The sequence below is a fragment of the Nasonia vitripennis genome (assembly GCF_009193385.2).
Source record: "Nasonia vitripennis strain AsymCx chromosome 1 unlocalized genomic scaffold, Nvit_psr_1.1 chr1_random0002, whole genome shotgun sequence".
Classification (NCBI taxonomy): Eukaryota; Metazoa; Arthropoda; class Insecta; order Hymenoptera; family Pteromalidae; genus Nasonia; species Nasonia vitripennis.
The window spans coordinates 2,224,654-2,249,937 of record NW_022279588.1 but is presented as its reverse complement, the minus strand read 5'-3'; the positions used below and the strand labels follow the sequence as shown (position 1 = coordinate 2,249,937).

At 41.2% G+C, this 25,284-nt stretch overlaps 1 protein-coding gene across 1 annotated transcript in view; it reads left to right on the top strand.

Moving 5' to 3' along the window:
* Burs (burscon alpha subuinit) overlaps window positions 1–25,284 on the top strand; it is a 213,802-nt gene that overhangs the window by 100,426 nt on the left and 88,092 nt on the right. Inside the window, 1 exon segment of the mRNA NM_001162380.1 lies at window positions 762–916. Coding sequence (NP_001155852.1) covers window positions 762–916 — 155 coding nt within the window.

The following is a 25,284-nucleotide window of genomic DNA, read 5'->3' as shown; positions in this document are numbered from 1 at the left end:
GAGAGAGAGAGAGAGAGAGAGAGAGAGAGAGAGAGAGAGAGAGAGAGAGAGAGAGAGAGAGATGTACAGTAGATCATGTTTTGACTCTATACATACTCTATACATACATACTACTATACTCGCGTGTATACGATAAGTATACACGCGAGGTATGTAAACGCAGTATGCTTGCGTTTGTTTGAGCTTGTCTCGCTGCACGAAATTGTCAATAATCAGGAAATAGCGTGACCATCTAGATTATATCACGATTTTACGTATATACATATTACAACAAGTTCTTAGATCCCGTGCCAAAAACTGGCTATTAAGTGGGCTATTAATTCAACCAGGGTATCGCAAGCTAATTGTTGTAAAACTCCTTGGTTGCACGACATACCTTGATTAAACTTACACTACACGTTTATCTCGTGGCAGATTCATAAAACTCAGCTGAGTTATGGTTTTAATCTATCAGAACATGATGTCCATAATGTTTTTTTGGCTTTTTCATGGCCTGTTAAGACGGTGCAACAGAGCTTTGCTGCACTTTTTTTGCGAGGAGGTTCAGATAGAGCACGCTACGAAGTCGTAGCAGTGAGAAAGGATTTAGCCTACATGTACGCATTATACAGAAATTGCATTTTCGGTTACTTTATGATTTACACACAAACTATTTCACATATGCATCTGTATCAATATGATAATGAGCATTCTTATAAACATGGCACATTACAGATGTAAAGAATATTTTTTTATTACAAACTATTTCAATATTTCTTTAGGGTGGTTTATATTATTTATCAATGGATTGAGTGCAATCGTACACATTGATGAATGTGAAGTAACACCTGTTATACACGTCTTGCAATATACAGGATGCGTACCAAAACCAATACCAAGTTTTGCTTGTAAAGGAAGATGCAGTAGCTATTTGCAAGTATGACAATTTATATTATATTTTTGTTTAGTAGTTATTATCTTTAAAAAGAAAATAATTGATTTCCAGCTTGATATATCAGGTTTTCTGTAAAATAAACAACAAATTTTGCGTTTGTTTTTTTAAACATTCTTACTATTAGTAAATTATGTTCTTGCCAAATTATCAAATAACCGTAAATCTACATAATATTAAAATTATTTATTTTGGAAAACTTTTTTTTCAGTAAACATGCCAATATTTCGTGAAAATATTCAACAGAAATTAATTTTCCAACATCGATTGTAATCTTTGCATATAAACACCTAGATTTATCTCGGAAATTGTAATTATTAAATAATTTGTTTTTGCAAACATTAACAATAAACATAAGCAAAGTAGTGTACGTCCGTACGTACGTACAAACATACTTATCTCTTATTTTAAACAGAAAAATATAATTTCTTTTACACTAATAGTACAAGTTTAGATGTATAAAAATGCTAAATGAAAATTTCCAGATGTGGTCCAGATCAGATGATGCTGAGGATAATCATGATAAGGACTATTTAAACAATATGATATACAGACGGTTTTTGTTTTGTACATTTGGGGTTATATCAGATGCTCTTTCTTGTAGAGGATGTCCCGTAGATCAGGGAGTCATCCTGGCACCTGGATATCGTCTACAAGAAGATATGATTTATTATCGGTAAATTTGGATTATATACGATGCTTTTTTTCGTGTATGATATCCTGTTGATTAGGGAAACAACCTGGCACCTGGATATCGTCTACAAAAGATTCGATTTTATATCGACACATTTGATTTACATACGATGCTTCTCCTTGTGGAAGATGTACGTCAATCAGGGAGTTATCCTGGCACCTAGACGAAGCTACAATTTTTTTTTTTTTTTGCACATTTGAGTAGTATACCCTGGGCTATGGCGCGTCAAAACAAACCCCCACTCCTGCATGGAGTGAGGCCTGTCTTGACGCACCATACTCCTGGATCTGTCTTGACGCACCATACTCTGGGGAGTAGACATCAGAGATGGATGAAAAGATAACGTAACTTGCAAGATGACGTCAGTCTCTCGCTCTCTTTCTATCTCTCTCCGGTGGTGAAGAGCGATAAGGTGCAAATCATCCTCCATCAATACTTAGAGAGCAGTGTAAAATAAGTTTTGATGCAATGGGGAATTGAACCCGCGGTTTCGTGCTCTAAACACAGAGCTATCGTCTACGATGCAAGTCGTGTGCATCATAGTCGATAGCTTCTCTCCCTTTCTCTCACTTTCTCTCTTTCTCTTGTCACCTCTTCTGTGTCTAGAGGTAAGAGAGAAACATAACTAGAGAGAAAGAAAGAGAGATAGAGAGAGAGACATGTTGCAGTGTTAGCGCACATATATTTGTATAAGACCCCAGGGCATTCCTCACCTTAACACACACAAACGCACACAAACGCGCGCGCGCGCTGGCGCACACAGAGCACAATGCCAATATATATAAACCAGGAGATCAGGATTTCTGTTGACAAAATTGGAAACGAAGGAGGAATTATTCTGAATTTTGCGGAATCATGCAGACGTGAGCATAATTTTGAGATGATTGCTTTGCGAAAAGGGACTTATGCGGACTAGACTACCTCTTTTCTATATATGTATATATTAGGGTGGGCCGATTTTTTTGTAGTAACTTTCATGACTTGTAATAGTGCAGGAAATTCAGTAAAAATATGCAATAAAACGTACGTGAAACCTGAATGCTGAGGGTTGAGTCCTTCCGTTTTGGAAATGACCAAGAAGTTCATTTTTTTGCTCGTCAAATTGTAAAAATCGAATTAGGCACCACACATCATTGACGACGCTCATTTTAAGCAGATATATTTATAAATATCATCCTGAACTGTTCTAACCTTAACCTATTGTACAGGGTGTCCCATTTCAATTTTGGGTTTGTAATAACCCCTATATCTGGACCGAAAATCGATATTAGTTTAAAATAAAAGTTGTATGGTTTTACAGTAACCGTCAGATATAACGAACGCATAACGAAAAAAAAGTACCCATGTTTTTTCTTTTGTCTTTTGCAATTGTTTATAAAAAATTATTTAAACAAATTACCAAAAAAGTCAATTTTTTGCAAATCTGATAACGTTAATCGATTCTACGGAAAAATACGACAAAAACCTATATAACAGTTTTTTTTCAGACCGCAATTTGTTAGTGTAAATACAATTAATTTGACATTTATCTAAATAACAAAAGTAGTAAGAAGGGTCATATAGCGAGACCGGTTTTATTGATTTTCCCCCCTCCCCTCGGCTTCGGGGTCTAGGCCGGTATAGCGTACATCCCCCCCTCTGTCTCCTTATCACTCTCTCGGCCGGGGGGCCTGTTATGGCGTTGGCCATTATCGATTTTTTCGAGGGGGACTGATAAGGCGTACCTGTTGCTAAGATATGTCCTTTTAATTAACTAGTGATATTTTTCGTGCTTCGCGCGAGCGACTACTTTCATTTGTATGTTTTTTGGACATGTCTTAAGTTTTGAGATTATAATTTCCCAATTTAAAAATATTTTTTTCAATGACTATCAAATTAAAATTTATTAATTATATATTAATTTTTTTATTATTTATTCAATTTGCTTTTATATCATAAATAACTTTGTCAAAATGAAATCTATTTTAATTCGTAAATACTTTCTAGATTTTGTATTTTCGTGTCCTTTTAAAAGCAGCCAATCAAATCTCGTTTTAGTCGGCTTCACTTTTCTCGCATCTCTTTTTTAAGAAGGGTTGTTGTGGAATGAATAAAGGAAAGGTGTGATCGTAAATAATAATAAAATGTATTTTTTTAAAGAAAAAATTTGTTGAAAAGGTTATTTAGAAAAAAACATAGTATACGCAAGAGGCTCTTTAACATAATTGCGAACATTATTTGGTATTAACGGTAAACTGTATTTTTTATTTTTGTTAAAAAAAACTTAAAAAATAACTTACATATAATGGCTATATGTAATACATAGTTTATGTAGATAATAATTTTGTTCATTATTCTATGTCTTCTTTTGGCTGGTAGACAAAATGTCTATCCGCCAAATTTTTTACCTTAACGGGCGTAAAGATTTTCGCCATATCTTTGCGTGTGATCAGTCAATCGAAAACGTTGTCGCTGAACGACACCGTCCACAGCCTACTGGTAACGGTTGCGTCCTAGTGATCGCTCTTGTAGCGCGCTGATTTGCGCCGCCATGCCACATGCATTACGTTTTCCAGCGCAGCTTTCTGAAAGCATGGATCAGAATATTTTGCGCAACTGTAACAAAAAACAGGAATATTTTTATTAATCCTTCACAAAGCCGTGGAAAGTGACTAAAAACACTTATTTATATAGTAAAATGTTATGAATTTTGATCAGTGATTTTATATGGTATATATTGTGACGAGCGAACGCGAATTCGTATTTCGCGCGCTCGCCGCGTCGCGCGACCATTTCATGCGTTATGCGACGTTGCCAGCTCGGTGATACTCGGGAAGCGCGCGCGGACTCGGCGCGCGAGGGCAGATAGGCAGATAGGCAAAGGCGCGAGTACAACCAAGACGTGTGAGACCTTTGACCGGTATATCACACGCGATTATCTACGAACACGAGACGAGAGAGAGCAGCGACAACCCGAGATCCGCTGAAAAAGCATACCCGAGCTATCATCATCTCGAGCACCCGGGGTACCCCAGCACAGCATCGCTCAGCCAGGAGGGACGCCTCCCGACCACCCAGGACTTTTCCCCGTCGGCAGCAACAGATACGCGGCGATCGAGCATCCAACGCACGCGTCGAAACTGTAAGTTCGTCACCTTAGCTATTGCACAATGTATATATTATCGAGTTGGCTGCAGACGCCGAAGCCAAGGCTCGCTGCCACCGAGTCATCGGCTCGTCTCCAGTACGAGCCGCGAGTGCGAACTCGTCCTCTCGCGACGCGCGATCTATTGTACCAACATCTTGAAGAATATAGCCATCTTTCAATTGTACACGAATGCATGAGTATTTATTCCGTATTCCCGTTGCGTCCTTCCGACGAACCCGATAGAGTAAAGCCGGTTACATCTCGGCGTGGCTGCAGAACGCGCGACTGGCCGGAGACTCTATACGCCAAGAAAGCGCGGCGAGCTTGGCACGCCGCGCAGTTGTACACCGAGGCAACCCGGCTGCATAGTACGGAGTCGGCATTGCACTGACGGCTAACGTCCGTCGCCGACTTTAGCATCATCGAGAGATAGCCGTGCGGAGATAAAAAGAGGGAGTAATCCCCCTCGTTGACGCGACAGCATCTTCGCGGCTCTCGCGCTAAAGCCCAGTTGCCCCGTGACAATATATATGATATTTCTCAGTAGAAATAGTGTAAATATTTACAGTAGATATTTTTTATTTTTTAATTTACGTAAGAAGAAAAATTTTTTATCGGACGAATATTTTGTTATTTTTTTTTTTTTTTTTTTTTTTATAGGATATAACCCAGGCTGGGTCCCTCAAATTATATAGAAAGAAAAAAAATAAACAAATTATAGTTTCTATACGGTACATGATACTTGCAGCATTCAGAGGTCGTGCAACAATATGTACGCCTCTATCCTTGTCACATGTGATAGTCTGGTTTTATCAATACATCCGTCTGTTACGATGCGGATGCTATTGATGAATTTTGATGACGAAAGCGTCATCAAGGGTGGAGTGCAGATAGCGACATTTTCAGCTAATATTTTTCGCGCTAAGGCGAACATAAACATGTGGCCTTTTCTTAGGCACGAATCCGTTATTGCAGTATTAATACACGATACACTCCTGTTAATTGTCCTCTGGAGCGTTTGCACTAGTTCAAGTTTCTTGAAGGGCTCCAAGAATTCCAAACTGGACGTGCAAAATGCTTGTGTGCGTTGGACACGGTCGGCGCGGTACGTTTGATCTGCGCCCGAAGATAGTCGCTCAAACCTTCATCTATGCGCAGAATATCTTGAAATATCTGCAATTCTTGGGGCTGCTCCTGCTGTTGTTACTTCGGCTGCTGTTGTTGCTCCTGCTGTTGCGCTTGCTGCTGCTGCTGCTGCTGCTCTGCTTCACGATTAGTCGACGGAATCAGGGCAAGTATTTCGGCAGTCGTGAGGCCAAACATTTCTGCGTCATACGCGGCGAGATGGGCGTCGGCACTATCACTGTTTACACCGCTGATGGTGGTACGGATTCACGACGCTCGTAAGCAGGCGATGATATCTCCATGATCTCACCGCCGGCTGGAGTTTCGAATAATTCTTTGAACAAATTATCGTCAATTCGCTCAGACCATACATTAGATGCTGCACTAGTGACATCATTGCCGAACACTAAACTATCGCTGTCGGTCACTGTAAATAACGCTTTACCCGAGGCGTTACTCGGAGAATTTTTCACTTCTTCGCACTGATCGCCTATCGCTTCGGTCAACACCCATATCATATCCGGATCGAAATACGTAGCACATATTTCACGCTCTGGCACATTACTAGTGGTAATAGTAGCAGGCTCTGTTGCAGTCCTGGACTGCAATTCGTGCAGAATTATGTCCAACTCTTCCGGGTCGTAGTGGGCGTCCGTCATAGCGCACACTTGATCGATTAAATCGTTGTCGAAAGAGGCAATTTCTACTTTTTTTTCCTAAGGTGTGAACGTGTAACTACGCGTAGAACTATATGGTTTGGAGAAAAACTTGACTGAATTTCATCCATTAAGGCAGCGTAGCAGAATAACTTTTAATCTCCAAGAAGCTGTGTGCTTTGGGAAAAAAACGGTAGGTTTAAATAATATCGGCGTTATCCTGGCGAAGGGACATCTGTATATTTTTGTATACTTAATGTGTGCGGCTGTTGAGGTGGCAACATGCTGTTTAAGCCCACGCCAGGATGTTTCTGTTTTCCGAAAAATCTTTCACAGAATGTATACAAATGCCTTAACGAATGATCATCTGTAGAGAACGGCATATGTACGTTACAATCGCATATCGATGGAGGACGACATCCCCCGCGTATGAGTATACAAGGAGATAGTGGCGCAGTGGCGCTAGCATTGCAGCTAAATAAGTTCTGTATATACGTGGCGATTTCGGTAGGTCGTTATAGAAATTGGTTTTTACTTTAAACAATTTTTCCTATTGGACATAAAAGGAGAAGCGCAGCGAGAACTGTGTGTAACTTTTGATGAGGGCTGTGTACGGAAATGACCTCTTTCATTTACCTTTCATAATGGAAAACTCTACTGAAAATAAGTTTTGCGGTATTATTATACGTGTAGTCGATTTGTTGCGATTAAGCGCCAATCATATTGCTATCTGGAGAGTGTCTTAGAGTGGCGTCGTCGCTTGAGACGCATGAGTTGCGTACATCTGAAAAGAGTGTTTCGCTGGATTCTTAACTGTTGTACTATTCGTGAAATTGCTCGTCTGTATCGCTTGATATTTCGTAGAAATCATTTGGCTGTACGCACAGCTGCCGAATTTATTTTACTACGTGATCTACATCAGATGGTTTCTTTGTAGTGTTTAATGACTGAATACGACGAATAATGTTGGTAAGTACTAAACCTTGTAATATTATTTTTTTAAATCAAGGCATTTCCCATAGATTATGTTTTACAGCGCGCGAAAATCTTCTAAGGGGAACGCGCGATGACGATAATGGCGATGAAGATAAGCAAATTAATACCGTTCTGTCCTCGAGTGATGACAGCGACGACGACACTATACGTCGATGGGTAATATTGCGATCTGCAAAACGTAGATTGTCTTACGATTTGGACCATGACGACGGTGACGGTGACGGTGCTGGTATGAGTGTACCGAGATCACGCCAGTGTGTACTAGGTCCATTAGCGCTTGTGCCATATACCGACGAGGACACAGCTACAAGTGTGTGCAACCCCTGTTCCCGCGACAGAGCGTTTGAACGACGGTCATCAAGCCGAAATTTTGAGCGGATTTGCGATGCTTGAAAGTAGTGGAGTGGGTGACGCTGATTTAACGCCGTCGTACCCTATAGGGCCTCCGCAGGCGTGTTCGACCCCACGTGTTGATAACGAGATTGACGAGTCGTGTTTAGAAGATTTTTTTCGTCTCCAGATGTCAAAGCTTCTAATCGGGCTTTTATCGAACGGTAATATGCTAGAGGTGATTTGGTACGTGTGATTCATCGTAATTATGCTGTGACAAACGAAGCTGTACAGTGTGCTATTGATGTACGATCAGTATCTGAAAGCAGTGACGAAGACGATGAACCTGCCAATAGCACAGCTACAGCAGCAGCGGCAGCCTCTACAAACAATGCTCAGAGATCGGCAATACAAAACTTTTACTCTTGACCAGTCCCAGAGGCCGAGCGATCGGACCCGAATGACGTATCATCGGTACGATGGAAAAGATGTTTTCTACAACATTTTTTTTTTCGGTCTTTTTTTTAAGAAAAGTTATAAGTCGAGTCGAAAATGGCACCGATTCTATAGAGCGGTTCAACGCGCTAAATTTAGAAGTGTATATTGATCGTATATACAACGTGCGTAGAGCCCAAGAGTTGCGATGGTTGTATAACAGTCTGAAGACGAAAATTCTCCTCTGTATACGGCACCGGACATCGTAGATTTACTGGACCGTGTTCATGAAAGTTTTAATGGACCACCAGAAGAATGAATTCAAAAGAAAACATTTTTTACTTCGCGCATGTGTGTTTTTAAAGAAATAAATAAATGTAATGACTATATAAAATAATAGACTTTTTTTGTAAAACTATTATTGCAGCAGCCCGTTGTACCTCGATATCGCCGGAGTTTCAAATACAGAACCGTGTCAACGATTTCGGCTTATCCGAAAGTGTCATAAGTACTGCTGTAAACACGCCAACACAGATAGGCGGGGGATCAGAAGTACGTCGTCGACCTCGTCGTCGTAGTCGTCGAAGTGGCGATAATGACAGCTCTACATCATAGTGGCGACGAGCAACGTGTACACAGCGATAACGATAGCGTCGAGGGTAGCGTTAGAGAAAATGATAATAATATGGGTATTCAAGGGCCAGGTGTTCGATTTGCCATCATAGAAGAGCGTAATCACTATGTACGTAGATTTCGTGTAAATGGTTTGCGAATAGTCATGCGTGTGTTAGAGACTATGCCTAAAAATGTTGACCCTATTTTATGGCTTAAGTTAGTAATGCGCGACATTCACGCGTATTTAGTATCAATGTCGAGGAGTAGTGGTTTGATAGGTGTTACGGTAAATAGTGAAAATTTCGCGCGCGGTTCAGCTGGTATTTCCCTACGGGCAGTCGCAAGTTTTTTCGTGGATGATTTATGGATTCTCGTCAGTGGAGTAACGTGGAGCAATGAAAATTTCGAAATATACGATAATTTTTCTATTGAAGCTACGTACGCGGAGGTGCCGCTTGGCGCTGGTCAGAAGAAAAGTTTTGGCATAAATGTGCTGGGTCAACGGTCTTTAATTTCCATCATTCAAAACTCTGATAATTTGTACTTGCTGCGAGCATAAGTTGTTGGCGAGGCTTTTGTTAACTTAAAAGAAGACGCGATTGACACGACAAAAAAGCATGAACTGTAATACGCGACAATCGTTGCGCCTTACAAAAGGAGCGTGCGTTAGAGTTAACGGTTGCAGCTGGCGTTACAATACCGGCGGCTGGATGTGGATTTTGCGAAATTCAAAAATTTCAATACTATTACGTGCAAAAGAATATAGCGATAGTCGTGTACGATAGTCAAACTTTTGGTTCTGGGGAGGCTCCTTTTTTCGACGGTCGCGTTATGTTATACAATCTTCTATCTCCGAAAGTCATTAATATTTCTCACAATGCAGCCGCGCATCATTTTGATACAATGTTGAATTTAACGGATGCTGCTAAAAGTAAATTTTTTTGCGACCGTTGTAGTAATAAAAAGTATCAGTACGTTGATCGACGAGTGTGCAACGCGATATTTTGTTACCCGCGTTGTTTTGTTACACCTAGTTGTAGAAATGACGACATTCAGATAATTAAGTGCAACGACTGCTTTAGGAGTTTTTTCGGAAATACTTGTTTTCAGAATCATAAAACGGTGGGATCGTATAAAAAGCGAAATAAGAAAATTTGCCATTTGTTGAAAATATGTCAACCATGTCAGAAACGCGTACACGTACATCGTGGAAAGCACGAATGTGGTATTTTATTTTGTAAAATTTGTCGGTCACGGCACTCCACAAACGCTGCGTGTTACATGCAGATTGTGCACGCTCCAAAACAGCTAAAAGAATCTAAATAGTACCTTTACGTGTTTTACTATTTTGAAACACAACAAGATACTCTGTATAAAATGCGAACGGATACGTGTTTGCATACTCCGAATCTGTGCGTTGTTCAATATTTATGTACGGACTGTCTGACACGCGCCTATGATATGAAAATACGCTGCGACACATGCGGTATACGCGAACACATCGTTCGAGAAAACATCATGGAGCATTTCATCGAATTATACGTCCGTGAAAAATCGGTGTTTGAGTGTATTATATGCATCGCGCACAATGCTAGTGGTTTTGATGCCCAGTTTATTTTGAAGTATTTAGTCAAAGAGTGTGAAAATGCCAATCCTCGTGTCGTGCTCAATGGAAAAAATATCGTTTTCCTACAATGTGGCCGTACCAAATTTATTGACATTCTAAATTATTTTCACATGCGCTTGAACGAAAGTTACGTCGGCCCTCTGCCCGATGAAAGATTTTAGGCGCCTGGTTCTATGTCTATCAAAGAGCGACAACCGTTCTACGCGTGGTACAACAACCAAACTCGGCGTGATTATGTTTTCGATTTTCAAAAAGAAATAGTAGAATACTGCTATATGGATGTGGAGATTTTTTGACGCGCGTGTGTTGCTTTTCGAGAAATATTTCTGAATGTGGGTAAAATCTGTCCATTCGTTGAAGCAACTACTATAGCAAGTGCTCGCTCGCTTGTGTACAGAAAAAATTTCTTATGCAATAAGACTATAATTATTATACCTGCTAGCGGTTATCGTCAAGGTGACAAAAATTCTCAAAAATATATAGAGATGTTTGTTCAGTGCGAACGAGTGTGGTCGAGAAATCATTCACGCGGGGCGCGCTCGAGAGTTTTGATTACCCGAAGGTTTTCTAGCAGACGGATTTTTACCACCTTTGAATAGAGAGCATAAAGGCACTGTATACGAGTACGAGAGTTGTTACACGCACGGTTGCCCGAAATATTTTGATAAAGCACGTGAGAAATTGCTGGCTTATGGTCGCACGTTTAACGCCGCATACGAAAACACAATGTATAAATTGCAAAAAATGCGCAATTGCGGCTAAAATGTTCGTAGTATATGGGAATGAGAGTTTGACGAGGTAGAATTGAGAAACCCAGAGATTGCCTCCTATGTGAAAAATCATCCTCTAATGAGTCGAATAACTTTAAATCCGCAAGATGCATTTTTTGAAGGGCGAACAGAAAACATCATACCTTTTTACAAAGTCAAATACGACGAGAAAATCAAATATACAGACATTTGTTCGCTGTACCCGTACATCTATAAGCGCGGAAAATTCCCAATCGGTCATCCGCGTATTTTCGTAGGTGAAGAATGTCGCGAATTGATTGGCAATGATTACAATAATCTTGCCGGGGTCGAGAGCTTGGTCAAGTGCAGAGTTTTACCGCCACAAAATTTGTATATGCCGCTGCTGCCGGTTAAAATGCACGGTCGCCTCCTCTTCGCGCTATGTCGCTCTTGTTGCGCCGAGGCACGCGCCGATGATTGTCATCACGAGCAAATAGCGGATCGTGAGTTTACCGGTACTTGGGTAGCGGACGAGCTGCACAAAGCCGTTGAGCTCGGTTATCACATAAGCGAGATATACATCATTTGGCAGTACGACACGACGCGCTTCGATGGTACGGAAGGTGGGCTCTTTGCGCAGTATGTAAATCTATTTTTGAAGATAAAACAAGAAGCCTCCGACTGGCCCAGCTGGTGTATCAACGAAGATGCGAAAGCGCGCTATTTAGCCGAGTACGAGCGCTATGAGGGTATCGTTCTAGATCGTGAAAAAATTAAGAAAAATCCTGGATTTCGGGCTGTTGCCAAACTTTGTTTAAATAGCTTATGGGGTAAATTTGGTCAGCGCAGAAATATGAAACAAACCACTGTTGTCAATTCACGCGAAAACTTGAAGCTTTTATTTACTATCGATAAGGAGGTTTTCGACATCTTACCTATCAATGATGATATTCTGTAGTATACTGTGTAGTATGTAAATTGGCAATTTAGAGAAGAAGCTGTAACGTCGACACCCTATACGAATGTCGTCATAGCAGCGTACACAACGGTGCAGGCACGCCTCGAACTGTATGGTTACTTGGAAAAACTCTATACTGCCTACTATACTGCGATACAGACTCGTGCATTTTTGTGAAAAATGAAAACGACCCGGATGAATATGAGCCGCCAATAGGTAATCTCTTAGGTGCTATGACAGATGAGTTAAGCAGTTATGGCGAGGGTACGTACATAGAAACCATGATGTCTGCACCGCCGAAATTTTACGCTTTTTGGGCAATTACACCGGACACCAGTGCCACTATAGAATGTTGTAAAGTCAAAGGTATACGTCTAAATTACAATAATTCTTTAAAGATAAATTTTGACAGCATAAAATCTCTAATTGACGATGAATTTGCTGAAAATGTAGACAAAAGCGACAACGACAATGACGATGTCGACACCATCAAGGACAAGCGTTGAATTAAGGTACACTTTTCAACAATCAGGCGCACACTAACTCATCAGGTTGTGACTCGCGACGAGTTCAAAACTTGTAGCGTTGTTCTTATAAAAAGACGATATGTGTCAAAAAACTGTTCTCTCCCTTTTGGTTATAAAATAACTAATCCATTGTAAAATATGTCTACATCTCAATAAGTATGATTGAAAATAATAGAAAAAACTTACCTTGATGTATTCTTATCTATAATGTAAAAGTAAAAAAATAAATATATTTACCATTACTCATCACTCCAAAAATCAGCTTATTACCGAGGCGACCAATCATCAGCAAATCACCCCGCGTGTATTAGGCTAGGAATAAACGGTCGCGCCGTTTCAGCTTATCTTGCGCCCGCCCGCCCGGAAAAACAGCTGATAACGAGGCACGCGATGAGCTGACCGTGACGTGCCTCGACCGCCGCCGCCGCGGGGATCGCCGACAATAAAACAGGTGGACGGTTGTTTATTTTTGTCAGTAACAAAGATGGATATTCGCTGAAAGCACCATATCAGGCCCAACGATGTGTAGAAAAACCGTATTCGTAAAACGGTTTCTTGCTAATCTGCCTGAAATTTGCAACGTGCGCTTTTATCGTGTCTTATTTTACTATGGTGAATGGCAAGATACGTATAGGAGCGAATTCAAAGTACCCGGTAATCTGAATATAGAGTTTCAGAAAGGATTGCCACAGCCAAGTGACTATTCCAACGATAACGATAAGAAAAAATTGCTTATTTTAGATGACTTGATGCGTGAATCATCTAACAGTGTAGTACTCGATTTATTTGTACACGGCTGTCACCACAAAAACATATCAACTATGTATGTATGTCAGAATCTTTTTTACAAAGGTGAAAATCAGCGCGATTTGCCTCTCAATTCGTATTACATCATTCTGTTCAAGAATCCTCGCGACCGTGCGCAAATCCAGTACCTAGCGCGACAAGTTTATCCCGAAGACTCGAAATTTCTGCAAGAGGCCTACATGGATGCATGTAGTTGTCCCCATAGCTATCTACTCTTGGATCTAAAACAGGATACGCCTGACGACTTTCGATTTCGAACATGTGTTTTTCCCGACGACCAGCTGGAATACGCGTATGTGCCTCATCGTTGCAAATCGGCTCGACGATAGATGCAAAGTGCGATACACAACATTATTCAATGTGCCGATTCTAACGAGACTAAAGCAGTATCTCTGTGACGATGGCCGCACAAATATCCTGCAACAGCAGCACTGATTAGCGTATTGTTTGTGGAAACATTTTTCAAATAAACACGTTGCACTTTTGAACGCACTCTGTCACGCCAACGCAAAACAGCGCAACGCCTTGATACGGACCGCTGATAAACAGCTCATCAAGTGTATCAGTGAGTGCGCGTTCAACGTCTTACACGGAATAGTCGAGATCAAGGAATGCGAAAACGTCGTCTAAAAAAGCACAAAAGCGTCTTGAGAAAATTGATCAAAGCACCAACCGCTGCTCGGGGTAAGGTAGCCGCAACCGCTGCCGCCGCCGCGACCGCTGGTACTTGGAAATGCCGAAAACGCACTATAATTCAGAGCGGTGGTTTTTTCTTATCACTGCTTCTCGAAACGCTCATCAGCACGATTCTTTAAAAAATTTTACACTTAAATGGAGCACGCCAGAAAAATGATTGTTGTACCGGAGATGATGGCCGAGCATTTACAAAATACCGCCCAGCTTAGGACTGTTCAGCAGCAGCAGCAGCACGCGATACCAGCACCACCAACAACCGAGGGCAGTGTACAAACGCCTGGGGATAACTTATCACGACTAGACGCGGAAATGCACGAGATTCTTAATATAAAAAAATTTATCAGTGAAGAAAAAAAGTATAAAAACTTCTTGCAAGCACTGCGGCGATTCCTGTTCTTCAAGGAAAGCGAACAACTCGAAGAGCCTCGCGATGAGAATCTCGCGACACCGCTCTTTGAAGAAACTATTATCGAAAGCGAACCAAAAATTCATCAGAAAAAAGCACGTTTGCTGCTTAAACAATGACAGGCTAACGAGTCCGACCAGCTCAAATGGAACAATACGGGTATAGCGTTATCATAGACGGGAGTCTCGTGCCTTAATCGAATATCGCAGACTTTCTAAGCGATATATTGATAAAGCCAAAAAAAGATGACCAGTGCGATCCGCCCGTTGAACAATTTCAATTTGCAAAGATTATCGCCAGCTCCGAAACGCCGAATGAATTTGTCGGGAATACGCACGTTTCAAAAATGATTAGACATTATCGGCTCGAATAAAGTTGGCGAAACGCAAAAGTACGGATACAGTAGCCACGTCACCGCTGCCGAGTAAAGTTAGACACGAGCCGCAGCTGCCAAGACGATCGGCTCGTGAAAAAAGTTGGTTAAATCGGCCGGTATGAAGTTTGAGAAATCGTATTATGATCCCGAACACGAGGCCGGTTACGCCGGTGCTCGAAATCTCCTCCGTGTCAATAATTGAGACAAATCTTTATCGAGCAAAGAAAAGAATTGCATCTACATGTGGCTGAGCAACCAGGACACGTACACGCTTTATCATCTGATACGCAAAAAAATTTAAAGATTGCACTATAACGTCACCAACATTGACGACGTTTGGGAGGCAGATTTGTGTCAATTAACCGCGCTCAAAGAAGCGAATGACGGATTCTGTTATATACTCGTCGTCATAGATGTTCTCAGTAAATTTGTATGGGCCGAACCTTTGCGCGATAAATAGGCTCAGACAGTCACTACAGCCATTGAAAAAATTCTCAAACGAGTGACAGATATTTTCGGTCCTAAAAATTAATAACGATGGCGTATCTAGACGCGTGCAGCGGCGAGGGAATGAAGAGCGAGCTAGATCTCTTTACTCTTCCTCTCACTTAAACGTCCATCGAAAGTATCGCTTATCTATACTACAAGCCCATTTCGTCGCTCAGTGACGATGGTGACTCACCCTTTGAATTTTTAATTCCAAGTTCACCCAATCACGACATCGATCTCGCGCACACCATGTTGCACCTGACCGTTCAAATACTACCAGCTAGTGATACACCCAGTGAAAATCTCAAAGTTGGCATTGTGAATAACTTTATACACTCAATGTTTGATCAGATTGACATATTTTTCAATCAAAAGTTAGTTTCACTGCCAAACAATGCGTATCCGTATAGAGCCTACATAGAAATGCTGCTAAATTATGCGGCATCTGCAATGCGCTCTCACCTGACGTCTGCTTTGTGGAGCATCGATACCGCCGATGCCATGGATGCAGCGCCAAATTTAGACCGTAAGACTGATGGTGCGAATCAAGGCCTCATTAACAGACATGATCGGACATTTGCATTGTGACATTTTTAATCAGCCTAAATTCCTGGTCAACGTTGTAGACGTAAGAGTAAGATTGGTCCGTAGCAAAGACGCCTTTTGTCTCATGGACTGGTCAGACGACGGAAAATTTTTGGTACACATCAAGGAGACTACACAGATCGTATGTTGCAAGTTTATTCAATAGTTTGCCTTTGCACTAACATAATATTGACGAAAAGTAACAGCAAGCTAGAATGTACTATAAGAGTGTCTTTTTATAAAATAAATAAATACACAATAATTAAATGATTGTCAGCAATCTTTGAATTAGTAAAAAAAAATTAATTAATAATAGTTTAATGTTGAATAATAAATTTTGGGTCCATAAGGTACTGAGCGGTCGTAGCAGGATTAGGTAGAATACAATACACAAGATATTTTATGTTTATTATAAATGTGTGGCGTGAAGCCTTTAATCGTTTTATTATTATTCTCACGCAAGTAGGAGAATCAGTATCGAAACCAAAGCAATACAAATCAATATGTCAATATCAGCAGAAGTAATAAACTTAGTTGTATTTATTATTTACGTCTAAATAAGAGAAAAGATATCAAGCGGCAACTTTATTGTAGAACAGGAAAACTATTTGATTCTTGATTGAAGCTAAGTTGAATTATGTGTCTAAGTGAATAGCTATAACAATTATTAATATATGAAATGAGGTTAAATGTACGATAAATAGTTATGTTGGTTTGCGATTAAACGAATTTAACAGGATTGATGAATTGCGCGTGAAATTTGAATATTATACTTAAAATATGAATTTTAAGAATTATAAAAAAGGGGTTGTTTGACCTTGCCTATGACACAGGCAGGAGCCTGGCTTTCAAACAGGTCTTCTAGAACAAACAAGCTAACGTCTATTGTAGTTAGGAAACGAAAATATTGTAATATGAAACGGTGTTATAAATATATAATTTGGTTACGTGAATGCTATAGGAAATGTTAAACATAGATTGAAAAAAAAAGATGAATGAATGCGTTGATCTCGTGGTTATTACTCTGTGATACGCACGAGGTGTTAATATGCCGTAGTTAGTAAAAATACTAGATTACGTTTGGGTTCATGGGAAAACCGACTGGGGGTCGATGTAGCCGGCCCAGCCGGACAGCGCACGTCTTTTTACAACCAGTCGAAGGCAGAATTAATATGTTAAGATTAAGTGCAGAGTTTTCTCCAGAACTGGATGAAAACTCCCCGGATCAGCTCGTATTGAATATCTCCGGGTGCACACTATTAGTAAAAATGTAATTAAAATGAATTGTACAACGTAAAATGTCCTGCAGGGCTGCTAGCGGTTCTGCAAGCATACATGGACAATGGCTTCCTCTGGATCACTCGCACACGTGGCGTCTTCGCATTAGAATTGTGAAGAGTGATGCTGCTGCTTAGAGGAATGGGGTCGTACTGCTCGCGCTGGAGCACTCGTGCCGCTAGCGAGCTGGAGAGACGCGATGCTAGAGAGAGACCGCATGATGCGTGCGAACGCATTTACATTTACACGCGTACTCAGCGCGTCGCTGTGGGAACTCGCACGCGCTACTAGAGAGAGAGTGCGAGCATTCAGTGCCGTAGCATGCGAGTTGGTGCCTGCGGTAGTAGATCAGGTGTGTAGCCAGCTGCTCGGGCTCCCTACTCTGCAGGCATGATCCTACTTGACCGTTGGAGCGTCGAGCCAAGATAAGCCCGGGTATTTTACTAGCGCATGCGAACGCTCTTGCTAAAACAACAGCCAAGTACCCCTTAACAAGGGCCGAAGTCAAGTCGTTTACGCTGCACAGCGGTATACTCGGGGACACCCTGCACAACGTTATACTCGGACAGCTACCCAAAAGGATCATCCTAGGCTTCGTTAAAAATAAAGCCTTCAACGGCAATAGAAAGCTTAACCCTTTCAATTTTCAACACTTTAACATAAACTTTATTTCGCTCTACGTGGACGGCGTTCAAGTCCCCAGCAGGCCGCTGCAGCCACGCTTTACCGATGACCATAAGCTATACGTAGACGCTTATCATGCACTTTTTTCCGGCATAGGTATATATTACCTAAACGAGGGTCTCGATATCGACCGTTACGGTTATCCCAACGGATTTTACCTGTTTGCTTTAGATCTGACTCTGGAATTGTCAGCGCATTTTACTAGCCATTGGAATCTCGCTTAAGGTCTCTACGCGTTGAGGTGCGTTTCGCAGAAGCTCTAACGGAAACGCTAAACTGCATTGTTCACGCAGAGTTTGATAACGTGCTCGAAGTCGACTTGAATAGACAAATTATAACGGACTTTAATTCCTAAAGTGGCTGGGGGGAGGGAGAGAGAATAAAAGGTATAAAAGTCCTGAAGCTGTATATCGTCGACTCAGTTGATCAGCGCCAGCAGTAGCAGCACCCGATACATTCGCCATTCTTAAGAGCACACATACTACGTAAGTGGATCCATTCACATGTGCCCAGTGAAATATTGGAAAAAATACAAGAGACTGGCACCGACGTGCTTAATCAAGCTTTTCGAAAGCCTACGTGGTCTCGAAGAGGTAACACTGAGCAATTTCGAGGAAGGGACGTGGTAGACAAAATCGACAGCGACGAAGACACCTGCGGCAGCGACGACGACGAATATGCAAGTAACGACACCGATTCATCTACAATAAAAAATTAATACGACCAAGATTATGAGAGCCCTAGAACGCTTAAAAGCCCAGACAATCGGAGTTTACGCTGCAGATTGGATACCGCGGGTGCTGATGACGCCAGCAGCAATAGTGTGTAACGCCGATGATCACACTAAACCAGGAACACACTGGGCAGCTATTTACATTGACATAAATAGATTGGGCACGTATTTTGACAGTTATGGCCTGCCACCGGTATCAAGACATCATATAGAGCGCCTACGTAAGAACTGTAAATATTTTCGCTGGAATACAAAAACTCTTTAAACATCGACTCGATTTGTGAAGGGCCCTGTTTATTGTAAATTATATAGAAAATATATTTTCTTATACTGTGCGATTTCGTCGTCTTTCTTTAATAGGTCGTCGACGACTCTTCTCGGTAAATTGTACGTGCAGCCGTCGCTGGCTAAATACATCAGGGAATCGACGTTCGATGTTCTCTCTTGTTCATCCGCTAATTCTGGGGGATTCACGTCTATTCTTATTTGAACTGGATTTTCGAGGTTTTCCTCGACAACGTCATTCCCTACCGTGCTAGTATTATCGCACGGATTACCACCGAAAATTGTTTCTAACGGTTGTCGAACCTGTTCTCTATGTAGCGGTTGACCGAACCCTATTGTTACTGGTTCCAACCAGCTGAATTCGTTTTCGACGCCGCTTGGATTGCTGCAATCCGTAGGCTGATACGCCTGTTGCTCCTGGCTTTCAGTATCAGGATTGCTGATTGCATTTCTTTGGTGCAAAATTCTTAGACTTATTTGATTCGCGTTCCGCTCTTCTTCTTCAAATATGCCGCTGACTTCTTGAGGGATATAATTTGTTATGTACGACGCGCGTCGTGTCGCCCGCGACCTAAATAACTCCTCCGAATTTAACAGGGTTAGCGACGGACGGAAGTCCTCTGGCGCGTAGTCACCTGCTAGGCACCTAAACAACCGACGCATTCTGTCTTCATCAGCCCCCCTATCCTGCAAACCTAAGAAATCTAACGCTTGACCTAACGTATTCGCGTCCATCGATCTTACGTGGTCTTGTATCGCTACATGAGATCTGCTTAAGTCTATGTACGAGCCAGTTAAACACATTGTGCTCGTTGAGTATTCTGACATTTAATAGAAGCAGAGCCGAGTCAACTTCAGCACAACCAAAAGAAAACTCAGGATTCAACAATCCAAGTTACTCTCGAAGTGAATTTAATACTTAGTTGTCGACACTGGAACACACGTTTGCTTTTTCGATTAATACGTGTGATTTAATTTTAATCACTCCATTAAATTTTTATAACGGTAACAATGATTTGTTTTTGAACCGCGATAAATTGCCTGACAGAGCAAGTAATCACTCACGTTTTGTGCTACAAGTTTAAAATCTGAGAAAGAGAAAAAAAAACTTACTAATTTGTAAAAAAAAAAAAACAATTCCACTTTAATAAATTATTTGTGAATTTAAATGTTACTAACTCCCTCTATCATGCAAAAAAAATTTCTACGCGATTCGAAAAAGCAATTATACGCCGGAGCGGCTGTGTGTTGATTGTATATGTATTTTTATTCGTACGTTTCTGTACTCAACTACGCAGCTATTTTTTTTCACAAAACCATGCTCAAGATTTCGCGAAATTTTTCTAAATTATTATCGCGATTTATGCCTTAACATTCCTAATAACACAACAATTTGTTGAACTGCGAGATTACGGCTTAAACAGTAGTCAAATATAAAAAATTGCATCAGAGTGCAAAAAGAATTCTCAAAAATCCATACAATAGTTTGAATTCCTATACCGACTATAGTTCATCCGTCTCACTCGCACTCAGCCAAAAATTCCCTGCCTAACGGGCGACACTGTAAGCATTCGAGCTCTCGGTTCGCGGCGCGCGATGTAAACAATGTATACACTCGCTGTCGCTGGCCGCTCGGTCGTTGACCGTTTCGAATTTTGAAGGCTGATGCCTGCCGCTACAAAGTTAAACTGCGCGTATTATTCGACGCTGTCTAATACTTCCACACGTTTTGGGGCGCCATTTATAACACTCGGTTAATACTTTCCTGCCGTGTTATAACCAGGGCCAGAAGGGCCCTGTTTATTGCAAATTAACGTCGGGCGTGCAGAAGGCACGGCTCGGCCGACTCAGATCATGCACGTGTTTTTACACGAGCCCGTGGAGGCGGCGTAGGTCGGGTCGTAGGAAATAACACACGAGAAGTTTAGATAAGGAAATGTATATTCAATTGTAACTATACACGGAGGTGCAAACGCCGCACACTTCGACGAACGATAAAGAGAGACGAGAGATATTACCCTGTCGACGTGAGAGAGTGAGAGTGCAGGTACTTACAACTCGGTAGTGGCAGTAGTACTTGACGCAACGGACGTGGTCCAGTCTCGGACGTGGAGATGTACAGTTCGGACGGGCGTCGCAGCAACTCGTCGGTAACGCACGGATGAATATGGTTTGCTCTCGAGATGCTTGCAGGACTCACAACAAACCCGCGTATATTGTAGCACGAGCTACTCGTGTGGATAGCGCAGCGAGAGTAACTCTAGTCGTGGTTCTCCCGGCCGTCGCCACATCGTTGTCATATCTCGCCAACGCTGTGCGGCCAGGCGGCAACCGCGCTACCTATGCTCTCACTCTCTCTGTCTCTATCTTGCCTCGTTTCTCTTTCTCGCTCGTTTCGGCGCTCGTTGGCAGCTTGCTGAAACAATAATCTTATTACAATTAGTACATGATTAGCCGTTAGACATTTGACGTGCACTTGGCCGTCACACTACACACATGTATTCCTTTATTAATCAGTAACAAATGTTCCTTTCCCGAACAGACGGATGTCGACCGTCGTACTTTTCTCTGATGAAAGATTTATTTTTTATTTTTAACGGTCAGTTTGTAACGTCCTACCGCCGTATTTTTAACATCCGTATAACTGTTGGACTACAAAGGGTAGTGGGGAAAATTGTATTAAAGAGACGAGGCCAGTCGCGAGTTTTCATAGTAGCATCGAGACTCTCTGACTGTGCGCTTGTACACTATAACAACTTTTTTCTTTTATGAGTGAGATAGTACTGTGAATTTTTTTTGTGCTTCAATATAGCAAACTGTCACACCCAGAAAACGTAGTCCGACTGCTGAATTTTCAAATCCACTGCTGTCGACGACCTACGCGCTCAACAAATCCAACTCAAAGAGAGTCTGCATCGGCCTGGAGTACAGTGATGGGTACTATCATCAAGTTATTTAACCCATAAATAACGGGCCCATGTACAAAAACATAACTCTTGACGAAAACAGCTGGACTCTTCTAAAAGATCAGTTTGACGCTATAACAGCTCATTTGAACAATTCTTATTCGTTTTAGCACGAATTTGGACATCCCGTTAAGATCTATCTTACAAATCACGACTTTAGCTTTTCAACCGCATACGGCATCAAGTCAATTACAATCGACGAAAGTCCTAAAAACGCACAGCCAAGCAAAGAAGACGAAGGAGGAGAAATCGCTCAGCCGGTTTGTAAAAAATGAAAACATCCAACCCACCGGGTATAGTCATGCAACACCCAACATTCAAAGGACTCCTTTTAAATAGCTCACTGGTCGATCAACGTTTGGATGTTTTGAATACTCTAGTCGGTAAGGTAAACCGCACCTACGACTACGTTCTCGAATATTTAAAGACTGCTCTGGAAGTCGAAGAACCACGAAGCATTAAGAACATTTTGACAGATTTCAAGGAATTCAAACAGTTTTATTCGAAACATAACATCGCTATAGAAGGTTTTGTACTGGATAAAATGCTCGACGATAACAACGACAATTTTAAAAAGCAATATTTGAGGATTGTATTATCCGAAAGGCCCTGTCCGGCGTGTCGCAAGATCGCCAGGCGGCATTTACTAATGACCGACGACGAGCGCCAACTTTCAAGGTAGGCTACGTCCTCAATAGGAGACACGTATTGTTGTCTGCGGCGGAAGACATCACGGCAAAATTGGCTTTTCCGTACATAGACCTCTATACGATCACGGCCCAAGTCGACTCGAATACATTCGAGCTGACCGATAAAAAAGGAAGAGTGGAAAAGCTAGTATCGGCCAAAGAAATGAAGATCTTTTATGACAAACGATGAGTCTCGATCACCAGGGGATGCTTAAGAGGTAAAGGCGATAAGCGACCCACCATAATCGTGCGAACTCGAGTCTGAGCTCAAGCCGACATCCGCGGTGGCGAAAAGAAGTGGGGGACCCGTTAACGGAGCTACCTCGAAACCCTCTCACCGCCCGCGCGGGTGACCTCGGAAAATTGTAACGGAAAGCGCGCCGGCGGCGTTATCATCTCGAAAGACGTGAGCAAGGTGCCACATTGGGCGATTGACATCATCATAATATATTGCATTGACATAATCACAATATATTGCATTGACATAATCACAATATATTACATTGATATCATCATAATATATCACATTGACACGGGCTCGCCACGAGGAAGAATATGCGCGGATAAGGAGCAGTAGTGGTGCGCCGAGTATCTCCGGAATAAGAGGGAGGAAGAGCCGAGATGCTACATTTGTGGCCACCCGGGCGTGAAGCGGTCGCATCAATGCTCGAAGCGAGCCGCACGCAAGAAGATCTTGGCAGAGATCCTACAGGACCTCAAGAAAAACTAGGGAAAAGAAGAAGATGTAGAAGAAATGATCGCTGGAGAGAATAAAGAGTACCTTGTTTCCCCTATATCCTGTGTGTTCTTAATTGACTACCTGATATTCCATTTCACTGCATCCAAGCATCTCATTCTTTCACATGATCACGCGACGGCGCACAGTGTACTAAAATCGACTTTTAATGGTCAAAATTCGCTCGACAAGCCAAATCCCAATCATTCTTAATGAAAAAAATTGCAAAATATTTCTACGATAATTTCCGTTCATGTAGAACTGCTTTTATTTGATAACGCATTACATACTCTATAAGAAAAATAGAAAAAATTACAGCATTAGTTTAATAATCTATAAGGTGTTTAGGACCACTTCAAGTTCATAAAATACCGATTAAGTGATGGTGGTTTATAAAATAAGAATCTAAAAGTTATATTTTATCAGTTTAGAGTTCAAAGATCCAAAATCAGCAAGTATATATTCGTTTTAGAGATTTTAGTAAACATTTTGATTATTACATTTGTTATTCTCATGTGTTTTCTTATTTTTCTTTTAGGTTATGTACTCTTTCATTAAATATAAGCAGTTCTACACGAACAAAAATCATCGTACAAGTATTTTGCTTTGTTTGCAATTTTTTTCATTGAAAATGATTGCAATTTGGCTTGTCGAGTGAATTTTGGCCACAAAAATTGGATTTTGGTACACTGTGTGGCGATATAGTTTTTTTGAAATTTTTATGTACTTATACAATTTTTAATAAAAGTGATGAAAATATTGAATATTCACAAATAAGATACATGATTCAAGCATATTTAAATTTCTATGAGATAATTAATCTAAATTTTAAATTTTAAATCAAGTTAAATAATTAATTACCTATTTTGTTAGTAGTAAGAAGGGCCATATAGCGAGATCGGTTTTATTGATTTTCCCTCTCCACTCGGCTTTGGGGGCCTAGGCTGGTATAGCGTACATCTCCTTCTATCACGTTATCTCCCCCTCGGCCTGGGGGGACGTGTTATGGCGTAGGTCATATTTGATTTTTCGGGGGCTGATAAGGAGTACCTGTTGCTAAGTGGACATTAAATAAAGCAACAGATATGTTCTTATTTGAGACTGACATGGTGTAGAAGCGTTATGTTTGCTCTCTCCACTTTAACGTATGTGTAGTGTATCTGTTATACATACTCAGCGTCTCGTGTCTTTTTTTAAACGTTAGTTGTTCTATACGTATGAATGTTTTTCTGGCCCTGAAAAGGGCCGATGGTTTCTATGAAATATAAATTATAATTGTTTATAACCCCTCTTTCGGGTATAGATCCGGTATTTGTAGAGTATTTTTCTGTAAATGATTTGGAGGAGTTTCTTTCTTCTGGTTTTTCTTATTATCGATGAGTGGCTTATAGCCGGTCCTTTTTGCGCTGTGATCCTGTCCCATCTTGGTCGGCTAGTCATCTCCAAGTGAGACGCGACGATGATCGGGCGCTATTTATAGCGGTAAAATAATAGTTGGAAAGAGAGGGAAAAACGTTACGATCTCCTGATAGGTAAACATTTATTGTCTAAGACGATTCTCTCGTTTAAATTATCTGCTTTGTTGGTTCTGCGAAATGTTTCTAATTTAGTGTGTCGTTTTTTATAACACTCTCTATAACAGTCTTTTTTTACCCCACTATCATTCGATCGCGCTAACGCTAATTTTTTTGCGCATACACCCATCTTGCGCATTGGCTGATTGCCGAATAAGGAACTTTAATAATTGTTGCGGTATAAATAAGGAAAGGTGTGATGGTGAATAATAATAAAATGTTTCTTTA